The following is a 13034-nucleotide window of genomic DNA, read 5'->3' as shown; positions in this document are numbered from 1 at the left end:
CAGTTATGCGGGGCTGATTCATGTCTGGAGTTGTCTGCCAAGGAGGCAGGCGGCTGTAACCATGAAAGTGCTGAACGAAATCAAGGCTGGGCTAGAGGGTAAAACATCCCCAAGTACCAAGGCCACATGCCGGGCAGCAGCCAGCTTGCCCTAGGCTGTCCGTGGAAGCCTAGGGGTCCTTGCTCACACAGGTCCCTCATCTCATCCTGCCCCTCGCCCCCTCAAAGCCAGATCCAATGTGTCCTCATAGAGGTGACCTGACAAGAAATGAGCAAAGACGGAGTCCCCAGGGAGCATGGTTTTAAATTGCACCCAAAGATTTAAGAGGTAGAACCACCTCTCTGTTGTACCTGGCCTCCCACCACCTCCAAACACCCAGGGCCCTTATTTCTCCAAATCACTCCTCTCCTCCTCTCTAACTTTCCACCTGCCTGTCTTCCTCACCATCTGAGTATGTCCTGCCCTAAAGCCATGTTCTAATTGTGTGCTTCTACCTGGGAGTTTTTTTAACTCCCAGTGCCAGACCCGACACCCACAGAGACTCTGGGCAGATGGCCCAGCCTTGGGTGTTTTTTAAACACACCCAGGTGAGTCCAGTGTGCGGCCAAGATTGGCAGCCCTGGTTAAGATCCTGCAGGAAGTTGGCCAGGTAGCTGGAACTTCTCTTGTGGGCTCCGTGTGCCCAGCTGTATTTTCTGCAGACAACCCTTTGCAAGGTCTTTTCCAAGCCAGAGACCAAGCAAGCCTCTGGTAAGTCCTCATCTGAAATAATACTGCACTGTCATACCCCTCAGACTGCTTCCAGAGATGCCAGTCTGACATGGAGAATTTGTCAGGAATCTCATACTTGGGCAGAAAGTGGTGCCCAGGGTTTTTCTACTAGTTCTCAGCAGAGGAACATCAGTCTTCTACTAAACACCCGGGTGTTTTTCTCCTTGGTACTCCAGGAATTCAGGCCTCAGCCTTCTTGAGTTCTCTACTAAGTTTAGCAAGTCCAACCCTCCCAAAGTTGAAGGCTACTTGGGAGTCCTGTACATTCCTCTCCCCAGGGGGCCCGGTGTAAGAATGTCTATTTCTAACCAGACTGCAGCCCTTGTTGGCCAATCCAGAGCCTCTGCCTGGAGACGAAGCTCTGAGGATGGATGAGCCTCCAGCCTCAGGAAAAGATCCTCCTGAAAGCCTGCTCATTTCCCCCAGGCCTGGGGATGCCAGGGAAAACAGGCATAGGCACGGACTCAGACGCAGCATCCTGGGGCATTCACCATCTAGGCTTCTAGGAATCCAAGAATCAGGTGGGCCCTTCCAGTGGTCTAGCAATAAGTACCCTCCTGTGGAAATATCCCCTCCCAATTTAGTGCTTGTGGAACAGGAGGAAAAAAAAGTGACCAGAAATTTTAATATGTTGGATTTAAGGTGAGTCATAGTCCAGACAGAACAGGCCCAGGATTGGCAGAAAGAAAGCATTTCCAAGGCTACATTACTGTGAAGAAGAAACACCCTGGTAACTAGGGAGTGCCCCTTCAGGAAAGCACTCTATATAAAGTCAATTCTTCCATATGCTCCAACCAAGCAAAATCTAGCCTGCTAATTTAACTTGTGTGGACATTTGTCAGTCTGGTAATACGATGGTAGTTTAGGTATTCCAACATCTGTGGAGCTCTCCTCCATAAATTGGCCCGTCCCTTGGTATTGCTGCTGGCACAGGCCTGTGTTAGCTCATCTGCTACACCCCTCCCAGTGAGTTCAGCACCTTAGGCACCTGAACAGTTTAGCACATGCAGGGTCCCTCCAAGGATGACGCAAGACCACATGTGCCAGAATTACCTGTGGGTGGTAACCATAGCCTGCATTCAGACCTGTAATCAGTACCCCACTTTTTCTCATACTAGATCCATCAAAAGAAGGGGAAAGATACAAAAATGTCATCCACTGAGATTTTTCTTGCAAGCCACAAACTGTAAGAAGCAGCTTTTGTTTATATCCTGTGGTTAGTTCAAACCTCTGGTAATAATTTTGAAAGACTGCAAGATTTACTCCCTGAAGAAAGACATCTGAAAACTATCTGCTTGAGAAAAAGGAGACAACTGTCCGCTAAGGAGCATTGAAGACTGGAGCCAGACTGGGATGTCTAGTGCAGAGGCAACCAGGAGTCAGGCAGGACATGCACTTCACCGTGTCCGTGTTCACGGTCACCAGGGCTGAGCCATAATGGAAATCCTGTCCTCGGGAAGACCACCCAGCAATGGGAGGCTGGAGGCTGAGCCTGACCTTAGCAACCCACTTCTCTGCCTTATCCAGGCCAGAGTGGGATGGGCTGGGTGGTCAGCAGCAAGTTGAGGGAGTTCCCTTGGGAAAGGGAGAGCAAAGCTGGCTTCCTTCCACAAGAGGGAACCCACATGGCCTTCCCAGGGATACCATGGAAGCCACACAGCGTTTGCACCACTGGTCTCTCTGTGAGTCCCCCCTTCCCTCCCCATGGAATCCAACCAACCCTCATTGCTAGGGGATCCCCTAGAGTTCAGCAGAGCCAATCCCAAGTCGGTCCTTACCCCTCCATTCCAGCACCTTCTTCAGATCCCTGCTTCTGTTTCTGGTGTGGCAGTGTCCTCTAAAACGTTAGGCCCACAACCTTGAACTTATTCCTGTGTCCCCACATCCAGCTGGCTCCTGCACAGGGTCAGTTCTTTCTAAATGCTCTCTCATCTCTCTTTCCTCTAGTTCCCATCACTACGACCTTGATTTAGGCCTTAAAATCCCCACCCTGTCCCAATCCTGTGGCAAAGACATCCAAACTCATCTCCTGAAATGCCACCTGGGTAATGTCACGCCCACATTCAGAGATGCACTGGAATTTTGAAATAAACAGCAGAAAAGTTCGTTTAGGGAATTTTACCCCATGCCAGGTACTGTGCTAATTGCTATATCTTGTTTGATCCTTCTTTTTTTTTTCTATTTTTTTTAATTGTTGGTCGTTCAAAACATTACACAGTTCTTAATATATCATATTTCACAGTTTGATTCAAGTGGGTTATGAACTCCCATTTTTACCCCGTATACCGATTGCTGTATCACATCAGTTACACTTCCATTGATTTACATATTGCCATTCTAGTGTCTGATGTATTTTGCTGTCTATCCTATTCTCTACTATCCCCCCTCCCCTCCCCTCCCCTCCCCTTTTCTCTCTCTACCCCCTCTACTGTACATCCTTTCTTCCACTTGTATTATTCTTCTCTTACCCCTCCTTTCCTCTTATATGTAATTTTGTATAACCCTGAGGCTCACCTTCCAATTCCATGCAATTTCCCTTCTCTCTCCCTTTCCCTCCCACCTCTCATCCCTGTTTAATGTTAATCTTCTTCTCAAACTCTTCGTCCCTACCCTGTCCTTGGTTACTCCCCTTATATCAAAGCAGTCATTTGGCATTTGTTTTTTAAGGATTGGCTAGCTTCACTTAGCATAATCTGCTCTAATGCCATCCATTTCCCTCCAAATTCTATGATTTTGTCATTTTTTAAAGCAGAGTAATACTCCATTGTGTATAAATGCCACATTTTTTTTTATCCATTCATCTATTGAAGGGCATCTAGGTTGGTTCCACAATCTTGCTATCATGAATTGTGTTGCTATGAACATCGATGTAGCAGTGTCCCTGTAGCATGCTCTTATTAGGTCTTTAGGGAATAGACTGAGAAGGGGAATAGCTGGGTCAAATGGTGGTTCCATTCCCAGCTTTCCATGAAATCTCCATTCTGCTTTCCAAATTGGCTGCACCAATTTGCAGTCCCACCAGCAATGTACAAGTGTACCCTTTTCTCCACATCCTCGCCAGCACTTGCTGTTGTTTGACTTCATAGTGGCTGCCAATCTTACTGGAGTGAGATGGTATCTTAGGGTGGTTTTGATTTGCATTTCTCTGACTGCTAGAGATGGTGAGCATTTTTTCATGTACTTATTGATTGATTGTATGTCCTCCTCTGAGAAGTGTCTGTTCAGGTCCTTGGCCCATTTGTTGATTGGGTTATTTGTTATCTTATTGTCTAATTTTTTGAGTTCTTTGTATACTCTGGATATTAGGGCTCTATCTGAAGTGTGTGGAGTAAAGATTTGTTCCCAGGATGTAGGCTCCCTGTTTATCTCTCTTACTGTTTCTTTTGCTGAGAAAAAACTTTTTAGTTTGAGTAAGTCCCATGTTTGATCCTTCTGATAATCTAATTTCTTAGATATCGTTAACCTATTTCACAGATGAATATACTGAGAGAAGTAAAATCAACTTGGACAATATTGCATGACTCCGAAATGGTAGAACAGAATGCCTGATTCCAAAGTCCATACTCCAAAGTGGCCATAGTCTATCATCTCCCCAACAATTTTTGTTGATAGTCTAAATGTGCTGACTTTCCACCACCCAAACCAAATAGATTTTTTTCCCAGAGACACTTTATTTAGGAAAGTAGGTACACATTCAAGGAGGAATGCAAATACAGATAATCTCAAGGGAGAGACATCTTTTGGGATAATATACACATTCAAGGGAGAAGGCAGGCTAGCTCCAGAGAGAGACAGCCCCCAATAATTTATTTCTCCAGAAGATGAAGCAGTTGTGTACACTTTTGCCCCAGACAATGTCTGGCAGTATCCCATCATTATAAACTGTTGATTCTTCATTCAGACTAAAGTGTAAATGACTAGTAGTGGCTCCTATAACCATATGAATTTTGAATCTCTGAATTGAATCTGGCCTATACTGCTTAAGATTTAGTACTTTCTTCTCTTCTCCTTCTTGTTCTCTGAGACAGTGCTAGATTCCCATACAAGGAATTGCTAATTGCTATATCTTGTTTGATCCTTCTGATAATCTAATTTCTTAGATATCGTTCAGCTGCTACATCACACCATGTCTGGAAGTTTCCAAAATGACTTGCCTTGGCAGTTGACTCTGCTCTTTAATTAGCTGTACAGTTGCTGCTTCCCTTTATTTAATATCAGGAAGTTTCTACTTGGTTCATCCCCTTCCCCCTCCTGGCCATAGTGCCTTCCTACTATTCTTTTCCCATTTTATACTTTTGTTTGGGCCTTTCCCCTTCAGTGAGTTATCGGAATCCCATCTCAATCGAGGGACATTTGCCAAATTATCTGAACTCCTTAGCTCCATATGTGGCATCTGAAATCTTCCTTAAACCCCTCTTCCCCTTATTTGGTAAGAATGCACACACTCTGTATGAACTATTCCAAGGCCGAGCACCATTAAGAGTCAAGTTGAGTGTGGTTTGCAAATCTACCCTAACTTGGAGAAGTCCTACCCTCAGCTATGTCAGCCATGTTCATAAGTTTTCTGTGAGCACCACAATATGAAAAATAGAACCCAGCATGGCACAAGATCCTTTCTTTTTGGTGAGAGGATAATTTATGAGTCTTTCTCCCCAACACACCTCCCTTCACCATGGGATTTGCTTTGTGTGATAGATGTTCAAATACACTTGCATCCTCTAGGATGTTGATTGGTAGGTGGGTAGCAGCCAAGAAGCATTGCTTATGGCAAGAGAAAGTCAAGTGGAAGATTAAGTAAAATCATGATAAATGATCCCCATGCTGATAAATAAGACATAGCTATAACACCAGTTTGGTTAGATAACTTGGCATTGGCACACTGGTGCATTTTCAAGATGGTAGCTACCTTCTTAGCTCTGTTTGACTAACCGTGTTTTTTGGAAGGTGCTGATGTGCTTTACCTGTTGCATGTAGTCTGGGCTCTCCCTCCTTCCAGTTCCTGGCTCAGTTCTGACTCCATCAGAACACGGGTGTCCTTAATCAGCCTGGCAGCAATAACATTAGGGAACAATGATGCACTAAGCTGTATGGAACAAACTCCGAACCCGGAGCAGAAATAAGTGGGAACTGGGACATTGAATTGTGAAAGAAAGATGAAACTTTAATTTTAAAACCTCAAATAAAGAAAATGGAATAGGCAAGAGATAAGAGGAGGGAGGACACAGTCCAAGGAGGCAAGTACATCAGTGTAAGCAAAGGTTCTGGAAATGGTAATGAGCACATAATGATGGATGGACTATCAGGAGCAGAGAGAGATCTTGGGTAGAGATGAGAGTGAGTTTTTAGATTTAAAAAATTAGAGATGATGGTGGCTGGGGCTGGGGCTCAGTGGTAGAACATTTACCTAGCACATGTGAGGCACTGGGTTTCATCAGCACCACCTAAAAAATAAAATAAAGGTATTGTGTTCATCTACAACTAAAAAAAATTTTTTTTAATTAGAGATGATGGAGGAAGTGAGAAACGTAATAAAACAAAACATATATAGCTGAATATAATGTTGAAGTATAAACATTACGTTTGGGGAGAATTTTATTTTTAACCACTTCCTAGGCTCTGTGGACTATATTCAGCTTCAAAACCTGACTTCTCCTGACATCTTCTACCTAGCTCTTCTAGATTAAAATATTGGCTAAGTAGGTAACTGGTTATTTCTTTGTAAGTTCTGCTTTCTCATCTCTTGGAAATGAATTTTGTTCCGAGTCACACACCTTGCACCTGGTAGATGAGGAGACACATTGGACTCTAGACTCCAGAGCTAGGCAGTGGAACCTCAGAACTTTAAGGATGTCGGTCAAGACACCCGGCAGCTGTACTCTGGGACATTCATGATAGGTGCATTCACTCCCACACTCAAGACCAGCCCTGGCCTGGTTTCTTAATCTGTAAAAATGACTAAAGTGTTTGTCTAAGCGTCTAGAATTTGGCAAGAGTCCAGAGCCAAGCATTCTCTCCCCAGAGAGTTCTGTCTCTTTTTTAATAGTAGCCTGATGGAGACATCTCAGGTCATGGCGGGCAAGTGCTTTGTGCTCTACAAAAGACTAGGAAATTGTTCACATATGTTGTTAGCATTATCCCTCCCTGTTCCTATTATAGGATAATGAACTTTAACTCTGTCCTCTCTATTACAACTTTATATGAAATCAACTTGAATGAATTGCTGGCCAAATTCAAGGTCTTCCATTTTAAGGTCTTTTTTACATGTAATTTGTGTGTTTTGTGAGAACTCCCCTTCTTAGCCCCTTCAGAACCAAGTTGAAATATTCCAAATTTAAATCCATGCTTCTGCAATTTTGCTTTTGCTATAACTTTAGTGTTTCTCAGGATATAGTATACCTAGATTAATGTTGAATGTTTCTAAAGAAATCTGGTGGTCTGTGGGTCAGTTATCTAGAACACAATTAAAAGGGGCTAAGGAGGAGGATGAAGACTTGGGTGGAGATTCCATAAGAGGCCTCTGTCTGCATCTAGGTAGCATTAAGGTGTCGCTGACTCATGAAATTGAATTTTAGTTTCCATCCAAACTTAAACCTTTCTTCTTACAACTTCATTTAGGATCTGGCTGCCTTACTTTATATCATTTTTTTTCTTTCTTCTCCACTTCCTCCCTCTCCTCTTTATTCTTCTTTCCCTTCATTGAATAATTACAAAGAAAAGCCTATGTAAGAGTATTGAGTAAGAGTTATCAAAAATAGGGGAACAAGAAAATGAGCTTGGAAGATAGACACTGACTTTGGGAAAGAATTAAAAGATTGAGAAAAGACTGAATGAGGATTAAATGAGTTGTGTAAGGTAAGAGAATAAAACAAGAGAGCCTCTTTCGGAGGTAGTCATGTGAAACAGAAAACTCCAGATGGGTTTGACATGGGGAAACCTAGGGCAGATGTTCCTTGCACCAGCCAGCACTATGGGCAGTGTGGTTGCTCTCTGCAGATGTCTGGGTGAGTAGGCGACAGAGAGGGACAGTGGACAGAATTCTACGGACAGGATGTTTTCTAGACAGATGTTTGAGCAGACTAAAGTCCTTAATGGAAAAAGGCAAGAATAAATAAATAATTGGAACTAACTTGGTGTCTGTCCCTATACATTTAAAAAATCCTGTGACTTGTTTTAATTGGAATCCAAACAGTGAGCCTGATTTAGATGGCAGTGTCATAACTCTTGGTCTGGCCTCAATTCAATAATCAATTTTGAAGTTTTGTGTGAGAAAATCAGCTCAGAGTGAATTAAAAATTTCTTTATCCTTAAAAACAGAAATAAATTCTGGATCTTGTTTAGCCATCTTGAAAGACAGGCTCTCACTGAGTTGCTTAGCACCTCACATTTGCTGAGGCTGGCTTTGAACTCATGATCCTCCTGCCTCAGCCTCCCTGGCTGCTGGGATTACAGTTGTGTACCACTGTGCCCAGCTAAAATATATATTTTTAAAAGGGCTGGGATGTGGCTCTGTGGTTAAGCATCCCCCAGTTCAATCCCCAGTACTAAATTAAAAAAAAAAAAAAAGAGTGGAGAGGGTGAGAAGTTCTTTGGTTGCTTGTTAAAGACTTATGGAGCTGAGTGCTCTCAGGTAAAACAGAACCTTCTGGTATTATACTGTGGGACCGACAGACAGTTCAAGAGAATGGTTAGCAGTGAAGTTGCTTCCCAGTGGGATTCATGGTGATGGGCTTTGGAGTCGGGGTGCAGCACTGTTGTGGCTTCATAGCAGCCGATGAATGGCACTCTCACCTTCTCATCCTTCCACACATGACTTGTCCTCTTGGAGTTCCTGTGGGTCACCATGAAACCTCTCCCTCCCTCCCCACCACATACATCACTCAGCTCTCTGTAATGCTGCTATGTTCTGCTTTTATCAAGAGTCCCCCCCATTCCCTCCGCTCATGCCCAGGGAATTTCCAGACCAGGTGGGCAGCACAGAGACAGGGAGAACCCAGGAGGGAGATGCCAAGTATCAGCTCAGAACAAAGTGAGTGCAAAGAATGCCAGGCTGCTGCAGATCCCTATCACACAGTCAAGTTGAGGCCAACCCGCCTCTACCGACTCTGTGAGGTCTATTGATCACTCCAGTATTTGCCTGATCATCCATTGATATGACCTCCCTTTGCAAGAGGGTACGTATCAAAACCTAAAGGCCATTTTATAGTTCAGCACTTTTCAGTTTAGAAATTGTTCAGTTTAGAAACTTCTCATTGTGCTATGAAGCCCAACCTTTGTTCAAGAATATTTGAAATAGCCAACATTCCCTCCTCTGCCCTTCCATCATCACCCCACAGGAGATAGAAAATAATACTGATTTTTTTATGGTATAGGACTCTGGCAGAATTCTAGACATAACCTGGTAGTAAGATGGACAAATTACTTTATGTTTTTAGAATAGTCTAACTGTTGACTTAAGCCCATTTACCTAAAATTTTATATGATTCCAAGGATTGGGAGAGAAAAAAGGGACCTCACAACCTGGTTTGTCCTGATCTTGAACCCCCTGGAATGGCTCTTATTCAAAGTATTCCTGGGTTCAAGTGTTTGTTTAAAAATTCTTGCTTCCCTGGAATGTTCTGATTCTTGACATAATAGGAGGGTTGGAGGGAGATAGAAATAATAGGTCTGCTCTCTCTTTAGTGCTTCAATTTTAGCATAATTAATTCTTACATTATACTATGGTTGCTGGTGCAAGAAGAGATGCACAGACCAATGGAACAGAATAGAGTGCAGAAACAGACCCACACACATATGGTCAATGGATTTACTAGAAAGGCATTAGCAATTCATCAGGAAAAGGATGGTTTTTAAATAAATGGTGCTGAAGCAATTAAATGTCTACCTACCTCACAGAAATTAATTCAAGAGGAACCAAAACCTAAATGTAGAAAAGAACTTATGTGCAAGGTTTGTAGAAGAAAATAGGACTAGGCAAGTTTTTTAAACGGGATACAAAAAGCACAAACCACGAGGGAAAAAACGTGATAAAGTGATCTGTATTAAAATGAAGAACATTCACTTAAAAATTATTCCATGGAGCTGGGCATAGTGGCTCACGCCTGTAATCCCAGGGGCTTGGGAGGCTGAGGCAGGAAGATCACAAGTTCAAAGCCAACTTCAGCAAAATCAAGGTGCTAAGCAATTCAGTGAGACATGTCTCTAAATAAAATATAAAATAGGGCTGGGGATGTGGCTCAGTTGAGTGTCCCTGAGTTCAATCCCTAGAACAAAAAAAAAAAAAAAAAAAAATTTCATGAGAAAATCCGTGGCCTGTGTTCAAGGTCTCTGACAGCGTGCCAGGCTGGCGCTCTTCCCTGTGCACGCTAGAGGCTGCCCCTGACCAAGACTGAGAGCTCTGCTGCCACTAGGGAGACCAACACAGGTTAAAACAAGTGGGACTTTGCAAGGTGAAGCAAAACCTCACAGCAAAACCGCCTTGCATTCCTTGTGTGGTTTTGAGACGTGAGAGGAAGCTTTGTTCCTGAGCCCCTCCAAATCTCTGAACACTGGTGTATTCTTCCCAGAACAATCCCTGGAGATCCCCTGAGCTTTGAGGTCAGGCTGCCAAGTCTGTGTGGGAAGGAGGACCGAGCAGCAGGGGGCCTTCGAGGGTGAAAGTAGTTCAAAGTCCAGCCAGATCCGGTGATGTGGTGTCCAAGCCTTTGGGGATCCCAGGACCCTGGAGGAAGCCCAGGAGAGGGTGTGGCCCAGCCCTTGGTTCTGTATTGTGCCTTCAGACATCTGAGACTGAGCCAGAAAAATACATAAATAGAGCACAGCTATGCCCCAAATCCACCACTGCAACAGAAGAGCCAAGACCCCACGTCAAGATACATGCTTCCTATTCAGACCTATGGTTTGAAGGGAAGGAAGCAGAAAATATATTTAGAGCTTTCAAACTTTGATTGTTTTGCGCATTCTTACAAAGGGGGGAAAAGAAGAAAAATATCCTGAGGGATTTTAAGAAAAAAAAAAAACTTCTAATACTTTAGATGAGTGGGAAAATCTTTCTGGGGTCATTTCCTTTCTGTTTCGAGAAATTAATATGTGCTGGAAATAGCCTGTTGCAAAAGGGGAGACTTCATGTCCTTTGAATGCTGATTATGCCAGAAAACTTTCCAGCCCTGAAGGGGAGGTTGTCCTTTCCCAGGACCCTGATGCGGGATGACCTTGCAGTTAGATATTTGACTAGACTAGAAGACCCCAGGGGCCGCCAAGATAAGAAATTTAGAAGGAATAATTAACTCATTCATTCGAGAAACAGTGTAGAGCACAGAAGAGGGGCCACAAGGGGCTCTTTCTGAGTCTATGTCCTCTCCCCTGTGGACAGTTCCAAGTCTCTTGGATAGACCCTCATGGCTGGACGCTGGTGCTCAGAATTAACATAAGTGCAATAGTAATTACCACTAAAGATAAGTGTATGTTTCTCCACCCCCCCTCCCGCCCCAGATGTTGGGGCAGCTGGCCTCTCCAGAGGAGGAACCAGTAGTAAGCACACACTCTTTCAATATCATCTGTTTGCTCCAAAAGTGCGTGTGTCAGGGCTGAACCAGAAATCAGCCAGTGTATATGGGCATATATATCACAGGATTAAAGTTCTGAGCCACTCCTGTGATATCTTATTTAGGCATCCGTCTCCCCTCCGTTGATTAGAGCAAGAGTCGGTAAGTTTCTTCTGTGAAGGGTTAGATCACCAGTATTTTAGGCCACCAGGTCTCAGATGTAACTGCTGACCCCTGCCATGGTGGCACAAATGGTCATGGATGTGTCCAGTAACACTTTATTTTACAGACACCAAAACCATTTTTACATGCCATGAAATATTAGCCTTCTTTTAATTTTTTTCCAACCATTTAAAAAGCGCAAGGACCTTAACTTACAAACTATAAAATATAATACCGGGCTGACGGGGGTGGTGGGCAGATTTGGCTTAGGGACCACACTTTGCCAACTCTGTGACCAGAGAGACAAGTCAGTGGTAAGAGGATGCACAGTGTGGGTGCTGACCTGAGTAAGGGCCTCCCTGAGGAGAGCTATGGAAGTGAGCGCTGGCTTCCAGAATTAAGTGTCATTCTGGCCTCCCTCAGAAGGTGCTACGTCTGCTGACTCCATTCAAGCCATACCTTCAAGATGACCCCTCTCACTGTGTCCCCTACCAGAGCCCTGGACACTGAGGACTCTGGGAATGAGCCCTCTCCTTGGGGTTCTGGTCACAATAGGCAGTCACTGTTCTTTACAAATTGTATTGGAAGAAAGACCCTCTATCATCTTCCTTGATGTCTTCATCAAGGCACCCAGCACTCCCCATTTTCTCTTCATCTTGACCTGTCAACCTTCAGCTTCTTGAGTCGGGGCTGGGTGTTCAGCACACTTTGAAATAACCTCTTAGATTTTTTTTTTCTTTGACTACCCAAAGGGCGGTTGGTTGTTTATCCCCCTCCCCGAAATAGACATACTGATAAACAAACGAAAGAAAACATTAAATTTTTGGAACTAAAATTAATGGAAAAATCCCAGATGATGCAAAACAGCTGGTAAATTAAAACACATTTAAGCACAGTTTGGGAAAGAACAGATTTTTCTTCCTAATTGTTTTTGTTGGTTTGCTTGTTAAGATTCTTGCATTCCCAAAGTGGAGACTCAAATTAGACTGGTGTCAGGAAGAAGCCAGACTAGTCTTTGAAATTTATTTCAAATATCCTCAGAGAGGACAGCTTCATAAACATCAATATTTAGTTCCTAAGATGCCAAATAATGTTCAGAGCTATTAAAAAATTGGTTTGGCTTTGTGCCTTCTCTTGTAGGTCCTTCCATTGTGACGCCACCCAAGGACATCTGGAATGTCACTGGTGCCCAGGTGTACTTGAGCTGTGAGGTCATCGGAATCCCAACCCCTGTTCTCATCTGGAACAAGGTCAGTGGCACAGATTTCTGGAAGATCCTAGGGTAACAAGCTTATCTCACACTGCCCAGCGACCATAGCCATGTGAAATCCTCTACAGGCCCATTCCCTGCTATTTCTTCAGAGTGCAGAACACAGCAGCCTGAGACAGCTCCCCTGGATCTAGCGAATATTTTACTGACCTCCACAACAGGCCCTGCCCTACTTTTGCTAGGGAGCCTGAGAAACCAGGAAAACAACAACACTGAACACCTTGACCTACCCCGTCTGTGTGTATGTGTGTGTTTGCACGCAGGGGAGACTGCAGCATAATGGTTAAGAG

At 43.8% G+C, this 13034-nt stretch overlaps 1 protein-coding gene across 1 annotated transcript in view; it reads left to right on the top strand.

The window, feature by feature from the left end:
- The window catches only part of IGFBP7 (insulin like growth factor binding protein 7), a 68342-nt gene that overhangs the window by 47504 nt on the left and 7804 nt on the right, over nucleotides 1-13034 (top strand). The window contains exon 2 of the mRNA XM_081304115.1: nucleotides 12615-12724. Coding sequence (XP_081160241.1) covers nucleotides 12615-12724 — 110 coding nt within the window. The remainder of the gene's footprint in view (nucleotides 1-12614; nucleotides 12725-13034) is intronic.

Source organism: Spermophilus citellus (assembly GCF_964194105.1).
Source record: "Spermophilus citellus genome assembly, chromosome: 8".
NCBI classification, from domain to species: domain Eukaryota; kingdom Metazoa; phylum Chordata; class Mammalia; order Rodentia; family Sciuridae; genus Spermophilus; species Spermophilus citellus.
Note: the sequence above shows the minus strand (reverse complement) of the source record. Positions and strands in the feature narration are given on the sequence as shown.